Raw genomic sequence first — 19,599 nt, forward strand, 5'->3', positions numbered from 1 at the left:
TGTTTGCCGTGGAATTGTCAAGTGTATTTAAATAAAAAGCATAGCATAGCGTTTTTCTCTGACAGCCATTATGACCGAGCTGTCTAGGTCTCGCGGAAAAAAATAAAACGAGGTACGGTACAGAGCATCACGTCTAATAAACGCCCACTCTAAAGAGGGGGAGGTTAGAAAATTTCGTTCTTCAGAAGGTATCAGTTTTTATATTCACGTTTAATTTTTTTGAAATAATGGGCCTAGTCAATGTTTGGTCATATTGCTCTGTTCTGTGGTACAGGCTAAAAAATTTGGCGATTAACTGATTTGAATTTCCATCAAGTTTCTATTGCAATCTGATTATGTAACCCCACAAATCTGCTATCCAATGAAATTATATCACATCAAAGTATACGCGAATCTCAGTTTTCTTTTCTTTTTTTTTCCAGCCAGGAAAGTCCCGCTTGGCCACGGGTTTTCAAATTGCAGTTGATACTGCTGGCATAGTTTTGTCCATTCTATTTTACAATAGAGCAGTCCATGAACAGATCCTTTAGAAAACATCAGGTTGGGTGCCATGTTCAGGGACACCTCAGCAAGACATCAATTAGCTTTCTAAATGTCTGTAAACACTCAGTCACAAGGTCATTCCTCAAACATTCAGTCTAATGCTGTCCCCAATTTCCATCTAACTGTGTAATGGCTCAAATCACCTCAAAAGGGCGTTATGGATCGTCAGAAGACCGTTAAAACCATTTTTCTAAATACAAGCATGTCAGAGATAGAATGAGAAAATAGCCAAGATTTTGTCCACAGTGAGTATTAACAATGACTTTATTTATGTACCAGCAAATGTTTGCATTGTTTTTACATTTCCCTGCATCTAAGCCAGACACTTACAGTACTGAAGCATACAATATCTGAATTTGGAGAATATTTGATTAACATATTGACAACCAAAATAGTGTAAAAGAAAAACTGAAACAGAGACAGAGAAAAACTAATTGACACGTCTTTTAGGTATTATTTGTAACTTACAAAGTAAAAGAAACTAGGTTAAAGAAAGACAAGTCCACATTACAGTTTTCAGCAAAAAATAAGTCAAGTGCTAGAACAACAATGCAAAGAGTAAATTGTAGAAGGGGAAACAGTCCTGACATATATAGATTAACTGATAAAACCAGTACAATAATGAGGATTCATAGAAAAGAAGCAATACGCTTAAGACAAAACAGAAGTCACACTTGACACCGTCTGAAACTGAAAATAAGATGCCTTTGATTCCAGACAAAAATAACTTCACAGTGTAGTATAAAACAAACTCTTGAGTAGATCAAAAAAAGACGCATTTATTTAAACAGACTGTTGGACAGTCACATTACATACAGGAAATCTTCAAGTTACTGTCTGACCACACCTAAAAGTGAGAGTTTTTATGCAGTATGGCATGACAAGTTACAATAAACTTCAGTTTGGGACATTGTAACACAGAAACAGCAACTCTATGAAAATGTTGCTAAGAGGCTGTGTATGTTTTGGAACTCAATAGCTATATCGGATATAAAGCTTCTGCATGTAAAGGAACCTTTAGCGCTAGCTTCATACAGAAGGTATTCATTAGAATAAAGTTGCATGGGAACCATAGAAGTGTTATCTGGTCCTAAGGATTTTTTCCTGCGATTACGAGGTTACTTCTTGTGTTTTATCCTGATTTAAGATGCTGCTGTCCCATGAATGTTCATATAATTACTATATATGAATCTTTCTGACTGCAGCATTGTATTTCATCAAACACAATGTTTTAAAAGAAGAAACAGCAGCAGATGTCAGGTCAGAAGGAACTTGCTGAACAATCAGAGTCTTGCACTTGCATTAGGTTTGTTTCATTGCAGCCAGTGTCCGGTGTGCTTCTTAAGCGGCACTCTTTCTGCAGCTGCATTGGACTACAGCTGCGGCTGTTCTCTGGCGCCCTCATGTGGAGCTGTACAGAGCAATCTGCTGCACCTTGCCCAGCTGTGTCAGCAGCTGCTTCATGCGGTGTTTGAGCTGAGGCAGACGAGCCAGGGGCTCAGGAGGCTCCAGCTCCCCAGTGTAATCCAGCCAGCTCTCCAGCACTGAGGGGGACAAGAAGAAGAAGAACCAGAGGTGAGCTTCTAGATTTCTCAAATACACATCATCCAGGGAGTTAGATCAAATGTGTTTACATTTAGAGCTCAACAGTGAGTGGCACTATACTTTCACACAGAAGACCTGTGTTTAACCAAGCTCTTAGTTAGTGCTGCTCGATTTGGTGAAATTGTGAGATTGCGATTATAGTGGACATTATTGCGTTATAATAAAGAGGAAAGATTTAAAAACTCAACGGCCAAGAATATTTTTTACTGTCCACAATAATAAATTGTGTTTTTGTTTTACATGCACATGTCTCAGTACATTTAATGAAGTTAATCAGGCATTAGCTTGTTTTGGAGGCCCGGGTTACAGTCTGGCCTGTGGCTCTTTTCCCGCTTGTCATTCCCCACTCACTCTCCTCAGTTTCTCCTCTTTAAGAATTAGAATCATTTCTGAGGTGAAGCAGTGAAAGGACAGTGTCAGACAGACTGGTTCAGAAGTGATTGTTTGATACAGAATAGAGATGTTTTTATGCTAATTTGCAGGAGAGAGAAAAATGCAATTGGAGGTCAAATTAACTGATTATATATCTAGAAACTTTTTTTTGGTGTTATTTTAGCGACACATCTTGTACTGTACTTACAAACTGTTCATGATAAATAGTGTTCTATTTAGAAAGAAAAACATCATGCTGACTTTTAATGATCAACCATATCACTCACTCTGAATCTTTTCCATAGAAATTTAAATCAAACGCTCTTCAAGTCTGAGTGAAGAATTTAGGGTAAAATATTTTATTGTATCTTTAAGGGATATTAGTTGCTTCATGAGTCGCAACATGAAACAGTTGACTGCAAACAAGCCTACTATTTATGCTGATGAACCACAGATATAAGCAGACATCGTGACCATTTTTAAACGAATGGTGCAAGAAACCTTCAACTTTAATTAAGTCAAGGCCAGAACCGGTCTTACCATCCAGCTCCCTCTCAATGAAGTCCATTCTGTGTGAGACCTCGTCCTGGACTGCATCTATGTGATCCAGCAGGTTGATCTGCCTCTGCTGATGCTGCTTGCTGATATCTGCAGACTCTCCAGGATCTCTTCCATCCTCTTCTCTTGTGTCAGCCTGGGACCAAGAGCCAGCCAAGGCAGCCTAGAGACATTCAGGTGACATTTTCAGACAAGAGTTTCTTTTCAACCAGGTTTTGACCTCGGTCTAAAAAGAAAATGCACATTATTCAAGTTCTCTAGAGTCTAACAACTAAAATAGATGCATATAGTTGCATCATAAAGGGTGTGATCAGCATCTGTAAAAAAAAGCAAGTCTCAAACAACATTTAAAAAAAAAAAACTGAAACAAACTTAATTGTGTCACTTAAAGTAGGGGCAGAGGAGATGGGCTTTGCTCAACACAGACCTATAACAGCAGTGTGACGAGTTCAAGACCAGCTAATTGCATGTTCTACTGGCCGGCTAGGACCAGTTAAAACTGCCTTAAAAAACACATTAAAGTTGAAGGGCAGAAACGGCCAACAGCTTCACTGTCATCACTCCATTGAGTAGCTCAATACACTCGGACTGTACACTGGGAAATGGGTCTTACAATGGGAGATAGGTCATACATGGGGACATGGGTCGTACACCGGGACATGGGTCGTAGCACAGCTTTTCTCTCATAAACTTGTTGTGATCTTCAGAAATGATAGTTATTTCTTGTTTGGCTGTTATGTTAGCTCTTTACAGAGTCTTTATTTCATTCTAATGTTAAAGCAGTGCCAGTGTAAGTAATGCTTTACAATAATGGTTATGTTAATAATGTGGTGTTTTTCTTTGAAATTTGAATTTCCATCACAAAGAATTAAGTGTTTGTTGCTCAAAACGTCCTGGGGTAAAATTCTTATTACATGTGTCTCACTATGTTTAAATGAACACTGTATTGTTTTGGCAGGGCTAACTACTGGCAACACAGTACACCTACATTTCTAAGAGGCCTGATTCTCCTTTGCAATGATTCCCTAACTGTTGAGAATTGGGTAAGCAAACTCACAAAAAATAGTGTATATGATATAATACACATTTTTTACTCTGGGGTGAGGCATGCTGCTGCACCTTCCTGACTGGCTACTTTTTGCGACTGACTGATTACTCCATGTACCTTTGGAAAGCCCTGCAATCACAATGGACACACCATACTCTGCAAGAACTCTCAGACTTACGAGTGTGAGTCAGGGTTGACGCCTGCTCCACAGCTGTGTGATTTCCATTTTGTATGTTCCCTGATTGAGCTGCGAAGATGTACCTCCTTGTGATGTGTTCTTTTAATAGTTATGTCCATGTTTCTCTGCACTGTGATCATTGTGTAACGATGCACCATAAACGAACCTCACGGACTAGCCGTAATGAGAATATTTGTTTAACATTTATTTTGGGGCTTTTTGCCTTTAATTGATAGGACAGTGGATAGAGAAGGAAGCAGGGAAGTTGGGGTATAACATGCAGAAAAGGAGCCACAAGCCGACATTAACCTGAGCCGTCCACTTGGAGGACTATAGCCTACAACCTAACTTTTAGGCCATCTGCATCCCTGAATGAAACATTTGAAAACATGAGAGGGGTTAAAAAACGTTATAAAACTTGCTGCTGATGAATACGCTTCTGTTAAAAGAGATGAAGCTGATCAAACTGCTGTATTTAGAGAGAAGTGCAGCTGTGTGTGAATGGATGGAAAGGAAAAGGTGATCAGATTAAAGTAGTTATACAAACAATAAAATAAAGAACAAAGCATAATGCATATATAAACTTACCTACATGAATCATAATAATACCTTTATTTATTATATTACATTATATTTAAGCAAGTTAAAAAGCCCTTTAAATACAATGAAAAGGCCAATAATCAACAGTTGTTCAAATATTCTAAAACAAAAAAGGTGACTTAAGAGATGAAAGTGTGTTAGATTCCCTGATCGGGTAATTCTACAACTTAACTAGTATTCTACCAAAAAGAAAAGGCTCGGTCACCTTAACTTTTGAGGTCTGACCGATGAATACTGTTTAATCTAGGTTGTTATGCATATGTGGCTCTGAATATTTCCAGTGGTTGTTCTATAGCCAGAAAGCAGCTTGCTCAAAACACAAGGATTAAGAACTCAATGAATTAGAAAAGCTTTTTAAATAAATTACTTTTGCATCAGATCGGTTTATTTTCTTCAGATAGAGTCAACTCTTGACTGTTATTTTCCAAATCAAATGTAATCTTCCTGAGCCAGTGATTTTGAATAACCAGTTGCCCCCGAAGGCCAGTGGAGTGAAGGCCTTTTCTCAGATGGGTTTCCTATTGCAACTTCACAGTTATTGTCATGCCCTGTGTAGTCCATATAAAAAAAAAACCTGTCTTTGTTGAGAGGAGAAATCCAGCCCCTTTTGTTCAAATGTGCTATGATGTCAACTTTAAACCTCTTATTATGTTGTGGGATGAGGCCTCACCTTGTAACCGGTGCCTGTTGATTTGGGTTTGTCTGTCTCCAGCAGGCTTCCGTAGCGCTGCTCCCGCTCCAACAGTTCCTCTGTGCTTCTCATGCTGTCCTCCAGCTCTGAGCCCTGTCTGGTCTCCACCACCAGCCTCTGCTCCACCGCAGGGTAATATGCCCGTGGTTTCTGATAGCAGTGTTCACTGGTAATGTAAGAGTCCTGGAAGGATGGGAACGGGAACGGGGACAGAGAACAGGACGAAGAGGAAGCGGCTGCCGTAGCAGCCCGGCTCAGCTTCTCCAGAGCATTGGACATTAATATTTCGCCACGGCTCATGTCCTCATCAGGAGTCATCGGAGAAGGAACTGCGTCACCGCTACGATATGAGTCAGAGCTGATCTGTGACCTCTCTAAATGTTTCCATGGCTGCCTCCACAGCTGCAAGTCAGGGTGAGTATTGCACCTACAGAACAAGAGAAAAAAATGAAATGCAGCTAAAATGGTTTAGTTGAAACCCTTCTCTACATCAAGTCATTTCTATCATGATCCCCTTTTCATTTCAATTCAGAAGTTGACAGTAAAACAGTCTCATGGTCTCTTGATACAATTCTTTTGTACTCACTGTAGAACGCTCATCTTGAGCTGCAGTCCATTGAGGATCTCCACCACGTGATGCACGTCTCCCAGCAACTGGTGGGTGGTGGTGATCTTCTTGGCGTTTTGGTGAGAGTAGTTCTCTTCCAAGAAGGACAGGCCGTACATGTGTCCATTGCTCAACCACTCACGATCGTACCAGTACCGCAGACTCTGTCTCTGACCTGAAATGAACAATTTGCAATAAGATGCTACCAAATGTATACCTCCCTCTCAAATTGTTAGCCGTGCCACCACTATGGGGAAGAGAGACAGCTAGGCCAACTCATAATGGGAAGTGTCGTCGAAATAGTTAGTACAACTGAAGGAGGAACAGTGGACTTCCTGATCCGAGGAAATTCCTTTGTCTGGTCTAAAATACTTTAAAGAAATAAGAACCTAATCAACTTTTGGGCAGGATATCAGAAACATTCAGAGAGGGGTAGGGGAGGAGGGGAGGTGGTGCACTGAAGGAGTTTCTTTTAGTCAAAGAGACTGGTGTGACATCTAGCGGGCCAAAAACTGTCATATACCTTCAAGCTGTCAGGTTACAAGTTTAGTTGATCATGAGTCTAACTTTAAGAGCTGGGCTATGTCTGATAGCTCAATGGTCTTCTGGTTGTCTCAGGTGCCGCACTTTTGGATTAATGGAATTATAGACTGCATTTCTTCAGGTAACTCCTACATCTTTTTCTTTCAGCTACTTACCTGGTGGGTCTCTGCAGATATAGCAGGTGTATCTGTCTGGCACGTTGTCTTCCAGAAGGCCCATGCAGGTGCCATGTTGCCAGCATAAACAATCTTCACACTGGAGGTGAAGGTGAGTATATTATATCAACACTATTGCAATCTGGCAGATTTAAAAAAAAAAAAAAAGCTTGCACTATCATAAAAACCTGCTCACCTGAATCATGAAGTCATTTTCTTCCTCCACCTCGCAGATACAGCGAACAATCTCTTGGTCATTGGTGTCCACGGCACCTGAGTCGATACTAAGGGGAGGCGTGGTGACATCCAAATCAACCCCAAAGTCATCATCGCTCCACCCACAGCTGTCAGTGGACCAGTCACTGATGCTATCCTCATCTACCATAACAGGGACAAACAGAACTATTGTTTTTTCATGTGAAGGCCAGATTTTGTCAGGATTGAGCTTTTCCTAGGAATATTCAGACAAAGAGGAGACTGAATATAGCTCTAGCTCTATTAACATTCTTTAAAGCTACATGTGTCGCACTATGTGAGTTTTAATTAATATTATGGAGTAAATAATGAAGCAAGCCATAGAAGCAAAGAAAGGCCAAGGATCCAATCAACCAATGCTTAAAACCAGCTCTTAGCCAAAACAGAACTCTTTTTAATTCTGTCAGTTATTGTGATGTACTGCAAAGCAAGGTTAACACAGATCTCCCTCGGCCAGTGGTGTCCAAACTTTTTTTTCTTGCGGGCCAAAATTGTCGTGTTAGAATCGCTCACCGGCCACAGGTTTTGTTTTTTAAAATATAGTTGAAAAAATAGTAAGGTTTTTTTTTTTTTCATAGTTTACAAAAAAAATGTGGAAAATAGTAAAAGCTGTAGATTTAAAAACAACAACATATGTTACTGAACATTTTCTATTTTAGGAATATTGTTCAGCCCTTGTTAACATGAAAAAGAAAAATAAGATAATGTGCCAATCTTAATCAAGGCTGTTCCATGACTGAGATCAACGTAGTTAAGTGAACAAGAGTTTGTCCTTCTAGACATGAGCTTGTACACATAAAATAATATGACTAACTATGAACACTGACAAGGCTGCTGGCAGCAGAGCTATATTTTTTACAAAGAGCAAACTAGAAAAAAATGAAAACTGCTCAACAGAAAGCTGGCAAAAGAGAAATCCCTAACTGTTTAAGTCTGTTGTTTTATGGGCTTAAAACATTACAGCCCCCCCCCCACAATTAGATTTATGTAACTACGTCATTTTAGATCTATTTATATGGTGAGACAGCTTAAGGCTTATTCTTTCAGCCGTAACCCAAGCTAATCTAAAAAATAAAAAAAACCTCAATGGCAAAAAAGGAATAAATATACAAACCAGATTTAAAGTAAAACCAGCTAACCCCCATACCTTGCTTTGTAGTACAGGGCCAAGGTATGATGCAGCTCAAACTAAACAAACAGCATGATGGATTGAATCCCGAAAGAGAAGAAAGATGGAGGGGAGAGGAAGCCATGTACAGTCACACACCTAAGCTACTACGCACACACCCACACAGAGGCACATATATACCCACCATCCACATGAATCTGCTCTGAGTAGCTGTATCCAGGCCTGCTGGTGTAGGCCTCGGGCTTGTGATTGTGTGAGAGGGGGGATTTGAAAGGCAAATTCAATTTGGACTGAAGACCCAATACTGAGATGTCAATATTCTCCTCACTACCTGTGTAGTCTGTTAATACATGGAAGGGGGGGAAGCAGATGTAAAACAAAATGTCAACTTTGAAAATGCTAAACAAAAGCCCATCAGGAGGTTACAAACTGTGGCACATCATACTTTGACATATAATAGACTCTTTGAACAGGCTGGAAAAATGAATTTGATCAATTCATACTGGCCCGTGTTCTAGGCTTCTTTAAGTAAACCAACGTGGAAGGGTAACTGAAATATCTGTGTGCATACTAAACATAAATCTAAATGCTAACTATGAATTAGGATTTAAAAAATAGGATTTGTGTTTGGATTTATCAACATCAGAGCTGGAAATAAATCCTAGCTTTGGGTCACCAGCTCTGCCTGACTTGTCCTGTATGAGAGCAAAAGCAAGCCATGAAGTACGAAGATGAGCCGGAGCTTTTTTGATTGGCATAATAGAGTGACAAAGACCAGCGACAGATGTGACACTTCTCCCACACACAAAGGCTCAGCCACCACACCAAGAGGAGTGAATGGAGTACTTTATGCTTTGCAGGCTAGTCGTTTTCACAATGTCACAGTAAGTGCACATGCAGAGCGGCAGATACGTGAGGGGGCCTGATGCCAGGGACCCCTTCTTACCAGACTTGGCCTTCTTTTTCTTCTTCTTGTTCTTTAGCTTGATGCGGAGGAAGTCCTTCTGTTTCGGTTTCTCTTTCAGTTTCTCTTTTAATGAGCCTGGAAACAAAAAAGTGCCAAGAGTTAAATCTTGTCTATGAAGGGCTAAGACGGCAGATAAGTAACTATTCAACATGCTAATGGAGCAGCTAGAAGAAGACCGTGAACCCTAAAGGCTCTATAGCTGCTTTCACACATTCACTGCACTTCTGAAAATGTCCCATCATTGTGCGGCTGGGGTGGATATGTGAACGCACCAGAACAGAACATGCTGGTCAATGCGACTTAATGTGGACTTTCTCCTGTTGGTCAAATATCCTCATTAATTCACAGTGAGCTGATGTGTGAACTGAGCAGGTTATAGCCTGGAACATTCACTCAGAGTGAATGGCCAGGGTATTTTAATTATTTACTGAATTGTTTCCCTGTAATTTAATTCAAAAATTGAAACTTTGATATATTCAAGATTCATTAGACAAAGTGAAATATGTCAAACCTTTTTTGTTTATATCTTGATGATTATGACTTACAGCTCGTGAAAATCCCCCAAAAACCGGAATCTCAAAATATTACACAAGACCAATAAAAAATAAGTATGTTCATTTATTTACTGAACACCTGGTTGGGGTGCCTTTTGCACACATTACTGTATCAATGTGGCGTGGCATGGAGGCAATCAGCACTGTGGAACAGAGGTGTTGGAAGCCCAGGTCGCTGTCATAGCGACCTTCAGCTCGTCTGTTTTTTTCAGACGCGCTGAAGGCCGTCAGATAAACTCCCACAGTGAGGTGCAATGTGCGAAAGGCAAGTTCCTGAAAAAAAATCAGGATCTAAGTGTCCTGACATGATTGAGCATTCATGTGTGAAATAACATCATAACCTACATACAGGCTTAATACTGACCAATGTCAAAGCCGCCCCTCTCTGAGTCCTTATACAGCTGATGGCATCCATTCCTGTCCAGTTGGTTCTCCTTGCTCTTCTCCCTCAGCAGTGCCCTCTGCTGATGGCCCTGAGTGTTGACGAGAGGCGGGGCTGATGTGCGTCTGCCAGCGGTCTTCACTTCACCGCGGGGAGCACCAGGAGCTCCAACAGAGTCTTACAAAGATCACAGAACAGGGCGAATATAAACTGAAAGTTCTGATACTGAGGTGATGGAAAGTTTGACATCCACATCACTGCCTTGATTTATGTGACTGCCTTAATTTATGTGATCTCAAATTAATGAACATAATGATGAGGATTCCTTTTATTTTGTTGTAGCATACCATGCACTTGGTTTGATCATTGTAGGAGTAGCACATGATCTAATTTCAAATCAAACTCTTTTCCTTCGATGAGTCAAGAGGGGTACTCACGCATAGAAGCAGAGATGGTCCGCCTTCTCTTAGGGCCATCCATACCAGTAACCTGTTTGTCAGAGGCCCTGGTCTGGACATTCCTGGTCGGGCTACGCTCCCCCTCTAGAGGCTGCTCCTCACCATGATAGTATTTCATATGATAGTGCAGCAGCTTGGCCTTACGGAATGACTTCGGGCAGCCAGGAGCGCTGCACTTAAACGGGTTGTGGTCCAGGTTGATGGACAGGACGGGGGGAGGTTGATTTTTGATCACACGGTACACTGAAACAAAGAAGAATATATTTGACTTCTGAACAGGAAGTACATCAAAGAACACAAGTGATGACTACATCTCTTCAGTAAAGATATAAATTGTACTCACATGGTTCTCTGCTGAATCTGTTGGGGTTGTGGAAACCCTGTTTCCTTACCGCTATCAGAGAGAGAAGAAAGACTTCCATTAATGTATTCCAGTCATGGACATATTCAAAGATTATATGTGAAATCAACCACATGTCACATGTTTTCACGACACTGCAAATCACAAAGAATCCTGCTAATTAATTCCTTAACACTTACGTTTCACAGGTTGGGGAGGTGGTACATCTGCTGAAGCCTGTGAGCTCTCCGATTGGACAGTTGGCTTCTGCTCCACACTTCCACTGGATTCGTTGGTTGTCATAGTGACAGACACCTGCTCTGACTGTGCTGACAACTGAGAATGCGAATCTTTGTATGGCTTGGGCAAGTCTATATATGGCTTTGTTTCACTCCCATCTGTTTCCATCTCCTCCTTCTTCACCTCTCCATTTACATGGCACCTTTCCTTGTCGTTCTCAGGGTCTTCTTCAACCTTCACCCCGTTAGTAAGTTCTGTCTCCTTTTGAGGATCCCTGGGTTTGTTCTGGTCTGCCTGCTCTGGCATTTCTTCTTCTTGTTTTATATTAGTTGAAGCCTCCAGCTCACCATTTATTTTCTCTTTCTTCTCGTTAACTACTCTTTCTTCTCGCTCCTCGTCCTCACTGTTGCTCTCCTCCTCCTGGTCGGAGGTGCTACGTCTTGCTCGCTTGTTCTTTGGACCTCCATTCTCCTGGAGCCTCCTGTCTCTGCGGTTTGGGGCCCTCCTGACCATGTTCCTTTCAGAGGATCGGGACTTCCCTCCACAAACACCACCTCTCTGTCAGCAGGACAAAGAAAGAACAATTGGGAAGCAAAATAAGAAAATGGTCCTCCAGACATGATCGATGGAGGGTGATCGATAGAGACAATGCCAGACAGTATGTATACAAGACACAAGATAGTTAATATCATATACCTCTTTAATAAAAGGCTTCACGTGTATCCCCTTTACTGTTTGGATAACGCCATCGTAGAATTTCACAGTGTAGGATGCTGAGGAGAATAAAGAAGAACTCAATGAAAACATGTCGAAATGCCATATTGACAAAATTGTAATAGAGACAAAATCCTGAAACACCAAGTGACAGTAACATTAATTTGGTCTTAAGTAAGCCAAAATGTTGAAACAAGTGCAAGCTTCTGATCTGCTTTAGGATAACAGTCCATTTTGGGATCGATTTGCTTCATTGTTCTCACATTCTTTTCGAGGTATTCCCAAGTTACAGTTAGACACACTATACCAATGCAAAACATCTGAGTTCCTTGATACCCACCATCTTTATTAACAGAAATGACTTTAGCGGGGTAGAAACGGCAGTCGGACCAACTGGCAAGGACCTTGTCATTTACATGAAAGCCCTGGAGAAAGGACACAGATATTCAATCAAATCAAGTCAAGTAGATCATTATCCAAAGCTCAAGGGAGGTTAACCTTTTAAATGCTAACAGAACTATCATTGTTATTACATCTGACAATGAATGACAAGAATCAATCAGGTAAAAGCAGTCTATACTCGTTTACATAAAACTCAAGTGTCATGGTTTAACTGTTTTCTCTTCCAGATGGACTGATATGTAACCCTTTTGCTTTTAAGAAATACACTGTGGAATAAAGGATAATGGGACACAAAATAATCCAGAAGTGGGATGGCATTCCCATCTTCTTTATGCAAAATGCTTACAGGTATGGGAGCGTCGTCTTGCAAACCTTGCCGCCTCAGCTGAACTCTCTCAACGGGTCTCAGGTAAGGACTTGTCCAGTCAAACCACTCGTCGTAACGGTGGCTCCACTGTCGGTAATGGATAAGTACTTTTTCACCTTCGTAGTCAATCTTTTCTATGTTGGCAGCATACCTACAAGATATATAAAATACAATATGTGTGTTTGGGGAGTGAGAAGTTAAAGGTCTTTATATTTTTTGATCTTAAACATAATCATGGTGGAAAACTGTAGAAATGTATCTTGAGAAAGCCAAACATAAATACAATCAATCAACAACACTTTGAACTTCAGATGGTAAGCTGGGGGCACTCCTTGATATTAACATGGTTCTGTATTGTTTTTACTTTTATCGATTACATTACCAGTAATGCCTTTACTTTCCTACATTTTAGGAGCTGAACTTATTTGTTGCAAGATGACAAGTAAGAGGAATTCCATAGTCCTTTCTCAAAGGCTGCTCACACTGTTGTGCTTGTGGTGCAAATGTCACATGGTGTTTGTAGTCATCTTTGATTGGGTAACAATGACACTTCTGTTTTCTTTCATTGGTTTATCATAACCATTACAAAAACACATAATATAATCAAACTGCACAGATTAGCTTTAATACTTTCTATCATATCTGGTGAAAGGCTGCTTAGGACCACACACCCATTATAATCTATTTCTTTGCAAATGAACAGTGATACATTTAAAGGTTTAAAGTGGCTTTCCTCACCCTTGCCTCAGTCTCTAGAGTCTAGACTATAGAGAAACTGACCCAGGTTCAAAGAGGAGCGAACTGTGGGGCTGAAGGCAGTGAACGGTCACTGGGATGGAGAGGAATAAGCGAGGCCATGACTCACCAGTTTTTGAGGCTGTCTCTGGCCTCAAGCTGAGCTCCAACCTCAAATGAAATCCCTCTTCTGGTAGGGGGCGTCTTACTCATACTGCTCACATCAAGGCTCTCTCCTGTGAACGCACGCACAGCAAAGCGAAAATATCTGTCAATAACACACACTGCAACGAAAAGTATAGTCATGGCCTTGTGTAGAAGACTGACAAACATGTATTGTTGTCTATCTAAGAACACATGTGACTACCAAGGTCTTGGCACACAATTACGCATATGGTCCTCTCATTTTTTTTTTTTCAGGTCATCGCCAACCCTTATTTAAGCAGGAGATTTGTGGGAGAAAACAAACACTTTTCACAATTTGAGTAGCAATTTTGGTGTTAAGGAGTAAACCTGCCACTTCCACAGTTTTTGCTCATACAGAGGAGATGTGTTGCCAGTGAAAACAGTTGCAAGATTACACTGTGAAATATAGCGCAACACAGTATGAAGCAGCAAAAAAAATGGACCGACAATTTAGCTTTGACTCCAAAAAGGAGATTTAACTAACACAAGTTCAACGATCGGAGGTTCAAACCATGATGACCTAGCATTGATTAATATGAGGATATTACATGTTGCTTTATTAAATAGCAGTACCATTCGTTCCCAATCAAACAGAGTACAAAAGCATACGGTAGAAAACTAACAGGGCTTGTCCATAGCTTCCTGCTTTGAGCCCCACCAGTGGAAGATTATGCAATCATGCACCAACCCTAATAGTTGACGGATTTACTGTGTACATGTTCGCTTAAATTGGCGGTTTCTCTATGCAGTCCCATCGATCACAGACGCGTGGTCTGCTGCTTCAGTCCCCTGGCTTTAGGAGCTTGGTGGAGGAGGATAATCTTTTGTGCTACACAGAAAATTCCCACCCGCTAACAGCGCCTCGTTAGTCGAGCGTACAGAATCAAGAAAACCGATGAAATCTGCGCATGCTATTACAAAAATACACGATTGCATTAAAGGCCAAAGCGTCTTACTTTTGTCCAGATTTCAGCTGAATCGGGATACCATCGTGAAGACGGTCTAGAGTTGTAGGGTTGCAGAGTGCAACCTACAAAACCGGATATCTCTACACAGCTCGGCCCACGTGTTTTCTTGTCAGCCGAGCCCACGTACAGACACAATAGGAGACAATGGCACAGGCGTTTCACACCAGCTTTTTTTCTGCTTTTAGATACTCATTTCGGTACCGACTCACGAACGTTATCCCGTTCAACAAATAACTACATTTTGAAGAAAATTTGACGTTTTAGTTCCAATAAGAGAGTGACGGACCACGATAGTGAGACAGGCAGGGCGCAGACAGACCCAGAGTTAGTGATGCAAAAAAAAAAGGAGCGAGATAATGCGCAGTTATTATCAGAATAAATTCCATGTTAAAGGAAACATGATTTGATATCACTTATTGTTGTTATACAGAATAATTTACTTAAACATTTATTGAACAGCTTCCGCCATCCTTATGATTTTTTTTTTTTTAATCAACCACACATTCAGTACTGAAATTACAACGACAGCAAGTTGTGTAGTAAGTTTATGATTTTAAATAACTTATGCAAAAAAATAACGCTCTATTGTCCGGTGTTTTATAACCAGTGTGCGTAGCGCGAATGAAACCATCATCTACGTCATTACAATGGGCCCATATGACTGGTTGGAGCATCCTGGTTCAGTGGGATTCTCGCATCTGATTGGCCGTCCAGCTGTCAGTCACATAGCTGTCCGGGGCCTCACGCTAGGCCTACTTTATAGTTTTCCTGCTGCGAACGAGCGGCGTGGAAATGCAAAGCATTAAACTTCTTGAACTGACAAAGACAACACGCGTTTGTTACGTAACTAGTTGAAAAGCCTACGTCACAGCAAAAACAAACCGGTAATCACAGAAACAGAGGTGTGAAGACATGATATATTATTTCTCTATTCGTCACATTTGTTTTGAACTCAAACGCCGACATGCGGCACCATGCCATATACGCTGTTGATGCATACACCACCTAATTCGCAACGTTACAAAAAAATATTAACTCTTACGGGAGGCTGGAGATACAATTAGGCTTCCTACCTGTTCTCCAATCACTCTTGGTCCGGTTTGTAAACAATTATGCGACGTAATCCCTTTAAATTGTGGGTACCGCCGCGTCCGCCTCTTCTGTGTACTCCAGATCACGCAGTTGAATTTCTCCTAGATGCATTCACCACCGGCGCGGGCAGTGTGGCGCTGCACTACGCATGCGCGGACAAAGGCTTCAAGTAATTATTATTTACCAGCTGTATTTTTAAATTGTGTTGCTTTTTGTCACGTTTATGCATTTGTAGCAAATACATTAGTGTGCCAAAGCAATTTATATGTGTTTTATAAAAACCTATATGAGCATCTTGAACACACAAACTAGTGTCTCCCTTGTCATATTTAATAACGACCAAAATTAGCCTATTATTACTTGATTTTGAATAGCCTATCTTTACATTTGGATCCATTGGCCTTAGTAAGAGCCCTGACCAAGTTACAAGTCACTGAGAACACCCATCCAGAGATCACTGGGATTATAGCTCCACCCTCTGTTCATCCAAAACAACTAGGTCTACTGTTGTTTATGAAGATGACAAAGCTAAATTCAGTTAGCATGCAGGCCTTCTTGTTATTTAAGTTTTTCTGCAATTTAAGACTGGTATGACTACCTTACTTATTGTGATACATTTAAAGACCAATACATACTCTTAGGTCCCCGTACTTTATGGCCTATGTATCTCTTTATCTCTATTCACTCCAATTTTAACAAGTTAGGCCTAATTGACTTCCTTTTATTTCATGAACAAAGCACCATTAAACTTCCCAACATGTAAAACCACTCATTTACAAGTGTAAGTTCTCTTCTCCTGTTCTCTTGTGTTTCACACAAGCATGATTATAATGGGATAATCACATGCTACAGCTGATATTGGAGGATAAAAACTTGAAATTAAGAAATGTAACACAATATAAATATACAAATTTACTATCAGTAGCTACACTAAAAATCCCTTTACCTTACTGTAAGACGCTCTACCCTACTACAGTGGTTTTGTACAGGAAAAACAGACAGGCCTATTTCAGCACTCTGTATAAATGCCTGGTGGTTTTGTGGTTATACTGATTGAAAATGCAAACGGCTATTTCCATGCCTTCGGTCATTGAATGGGATTTTTAAGGGAGGGGAGGCTGTCATTTGTTTGTTTCTCCTCTTCTTCTGTAATTTGTTTGCCCTGCAGGCAGAGGTCTGCTGTCATGGTTACAGTTTCTGGCTAGCCTTTCACCAGAAGCAGGCCATAGACATAGGTACATGATTGTTACAAAGTGGAATTTAACAAGTGGCCATTGTCCAGTCCAGTGTATATGCTGATAACTTTGATGCTGTAACAGCAGGGGGAGCTCTGTTGGCCAATCCTTCCACCTGCTTAGTTCCAAAGGAATAAGAATTTTGTCTCTCTGTACACTTTGCAAGTGCATGTTTTGAGTTATACATGGGGATTGAGATTGACATTCAAACTGATTTTTGCCATTAAGCAAACATTTGATTTACATCGCTCATTCAAAACCAAAAATATATATTATGTTTATAAACAGGCCACAAGGCAGCAATGATCTTATTATTTTAAGATTACTGCACCATACACACATTTATTAATCTATTTGGACCGAATAAAGATTCATCTTCATTCAAGATACTGGGACAATAAATGATTTTTTTTTTTTTTTTTTACTATTTATTAATTTAAATTTATATTAGAGATAATAAATCATGCAATTTACTAATACATTTTAAAATATACATGGTAAAAAACATATATTTCTGTAAGGAGTTTGAACCCTCATTTACACTTCATACGATATATTTATTCCTAAAAAAATTATAACGTTATGCATTGTTGCCAACATATAAAATATATATTTTTTTTTACATACTTTATTTATCTCTGGGAAATTCTAGTTTGACACTGTTGTTGAGAGACAATGCTTCTGTGCCCTGCATGCCATGTCATGTCATGCCATGTCTATTGAGCACATCATGCTTAAATAATATGAAGTGTTCAATTGATTTATGAAGTGCATTTTTTCACTTTCCGTGCATGCAGTCTTGGTTGCATACGGTCCTTAACTTCCTGTTTCCTTTCTTCAACACTGTCAAAAGAAGGCAATCCAGTCTACAATCAAACAAATCTTTATTTATGGACAGCCATTCAATATTACAACAAGAAGGTATGCAAACACACAAACACACACATGGAAAGTGGTTTGTATCAGTCCTGTATTCAAAAGGGAGGCGATTACAGCAGAGAAATAACAGTTAATTACAAAAACACCTTTTATTGTTATTTACAGCAACATTTAACTTCACTCTCAACACAGGCCATTAGAATATTTTCAAGGAGACTTAATACTATTTACACTTATAATTTATTTACAAGGGAGAAGCCTGAGACAGGACTAAATAAGATGCACAAAAATTCTCATATAGTGCTTGGCATTTAAAAACTCAGTTCAGGTGTTTGTGTCAGATTTATAATGTTTTTCTGTGAGGGAGGTCATGTACATTATAACAACCAAAACACATTTGTTTTTAATCAGACCTGAGCTAGAGAAGATACAGACCAAAAAAAGAAGAGAACACAATTCCACTGATGACTTGTTGATAATAATGAGACACAGTCTTATCAGTTGAATAACTGACACCCACATAACTTGTGAAAAACTGTAATAACACTCTTGTCTTGTTTCACTTGAGTGTTTTTTTTTTTTGTCTTTGAAATGCTTCCATCCATCACTAAGAGCTTTTCTGAACTTCCTATCAGCTTGTGCTTTGAAATGACGGCTCTGTATCAACACGACTGTGGTTGTGCGGCTTCTTGTGTCGCAAACTGACCAGTATCAGTTCAACTAATCAAAACAGCACAGGCAAGTTTATTAACGAGACAAATACAGAAGTTTGCATTTAGTCTCAAACATAGTCTCAAACTTCTTTACTTTGAATATTTTCAAATGTTCTGTACATGATAGATAAATGCTGTCTTTTCGTTCACACTTAACAATCATATACCCACACAACACACACTCCTGAATGAAAACAAAGATTTTAAAAAGCTGAGCTTCAAACAATATTGTTTTTTTTTCTTTAATGTGCAAGTAAATATTTATTAAGTAAATCTGCACTCTCAGTTTACTCAGCTTGTTGTCCAATTAAACCACAGTAATACCCATTTGGTAAGACATGAAAAAGTAACTCTGTTTTCACATGCAGCAGTTACCACTGTATTTTCATCTAAAAACACAGTGAAACCTAATCTATTGTGTCTTTCATTCTGAAAGTAAGTAAGAAGAAGGGACCAAAGTCCAAGCTGTGTTCTCACTCTTTGTGTTGTAAGAGGTGTTATATATCACCTCATGAGTTTCCAGTGTGGTCTGAACAGAAACAGTGTTTATGCATGATTGTAAATGTGTAATTGGAGAAGCTTGTGTCCTGATTCAGCACCGAGAGGGGGGCTCTATGGTCTACAGTGTCTACACAACCCCTTCGATGAAACTGGTGTCCAGGTGAACAATGAGCATTCTCAGGAAGGACATCTCCTTGCGTGTGTTCTCAAAGATGACACGTGGATCATCGGACTGGCATCGAAGGCAGTTGGGCGCCATCACCATGGCCAGGTTGTTCACATCCATCTTGGTTATAGCCACGTTAGATGGCTGAGCGAATACCTAGAGATAATCAGGGATGGAAAAGAACAGAAAGCAATGAGCAAAGCTGAGTGTACAGACTAACTTTTTACCTTCAGTGAGTAATATACGAGTCATATTCAGTTATCTAAGAGCTCAAATAAATTGGTATTTTAAATTGTGGATTTGTTTTGAGTAATTATTTTTGCTATGTTTGTGTTAGTTACATGTATATCAATGGAGCTATTTGGATCAATAGAAGACAATACTGACATAATCAATATTCTTCATAAAAATGTCAA

General features: G+C 39.9%; 2 protein-coding genes across 7 annotated transcripts in view; both read right to left on the reverse strand.

Moving 5' to 3' along the window:
- Positions 1-789: 789 nt before the first annotated feature.
- phf20a (PHD finger protein 20, a) lies at positions 790-15,824 on the reverse strand. Of its 3 annotated transcripts, none has more exons than XM_020633803.3 (17): positions 15,671-15,824; positions 13,574-13,679; positions 12,688-12,859; positions 12,280-12,364; positions 11,922-11,998; positions 11,186-11,783; positions 10,989-11,039; positions 10,625-10,888; positions 10,170-10,364; positions 9,231-9,326; positions 8,469-8,624; positions 7,097-7,278; positions 6,901-7,000; positions 6,182-6,377; positions 5,575-6,022; positions 3,061-3,241; positions 790-2,087 (listed from the first exon to the last, which is right to left on the reverse strand). In XM_020633803.3, the coding sequence occupies exons 2-17, from the start codon at positions 13,654-13,656 to the stop codon at positions 1,945-1,947; spliced, it is 3,027 nt and encodes a 1,008-aa protein (XP_020489459.1). In that variant the 5' UTR covers positions 13,657-13,679; positions 15,671-15,824; the 3' UTR covers positions 790-1,944. The 3 variants fall into 3 exon arrangements, with proteins under 3 accessions (XP_020489459.1, XP_020489460.1, XP_020489461.1); XM_020633804.3 differs by lacking the exon at positions 15,671-15,824 and adding an exon at positions 14,586-14,731; XM_020633805.3 differs by lacking the exon at positions 8,469-8,624.
- Positions 15,825-17,791: 1,967 nt separating this feature from the next.
- arhgap46a (Rho GTPase activating protein 46a) overlaps positions 17,792-19,599 on the reverse strand; it is a 31,988-nt gene continuing 30,180 nt past the window's right edge. For all 4 annotated transcript variants that reach the window (XM_065955009.1, XM_020633781.3, XM_065955010.1 and 1 more), the window contains one exon: positions 17,792-19,339. In XM_065955009.1, coding sequence (XP_065811081.1) covers positions 19,145-19,339 — 195 coding nt within the window. In that variant the 3' untranslated portion in view covers positions 17,792-19,144. The remainder of the gene's footprint in view (positions 19,340-19,599) is intronic.

This window comes from Labrus bergylta, chromosome 5 (genome assembly GCF_963930695.1).
Source record: "Labrus bergylta chromosome 5, fLabBer1.1, whole genome shotgun sequence".
NCBI classification, from domain to species: Eukaryota; Metazoa; Chordata; class Actinopteri; order Labriformes; family Labridae; genus Labrus; species Labrus bergylta.

Bases quoted from the DNA above. Each gene is read 5' to 3' on its own strand.
- phf20a (XM_020633803.3), bottom strand. From the start codon at position 13,656: ATGAGTAAGACGCCCCCTACCAGAAGAGGGATTTCATTTGAGGTTGGA. The intron at 12,365-12,687 runs GTAAGCATTTTG...TCCTTTCTCCAG, and splicing joins AAGACGACGCTCCCATACCT to GGCTTTCATGTAAATGACAA. The intron at 3,242-5,574 runs GTGAGGCCTCAT...GAATGTCTCTAG, and splicing joins CAACAGGCACCGGTTACAAG to GCTGCCTTGGCTGGCTCTTG.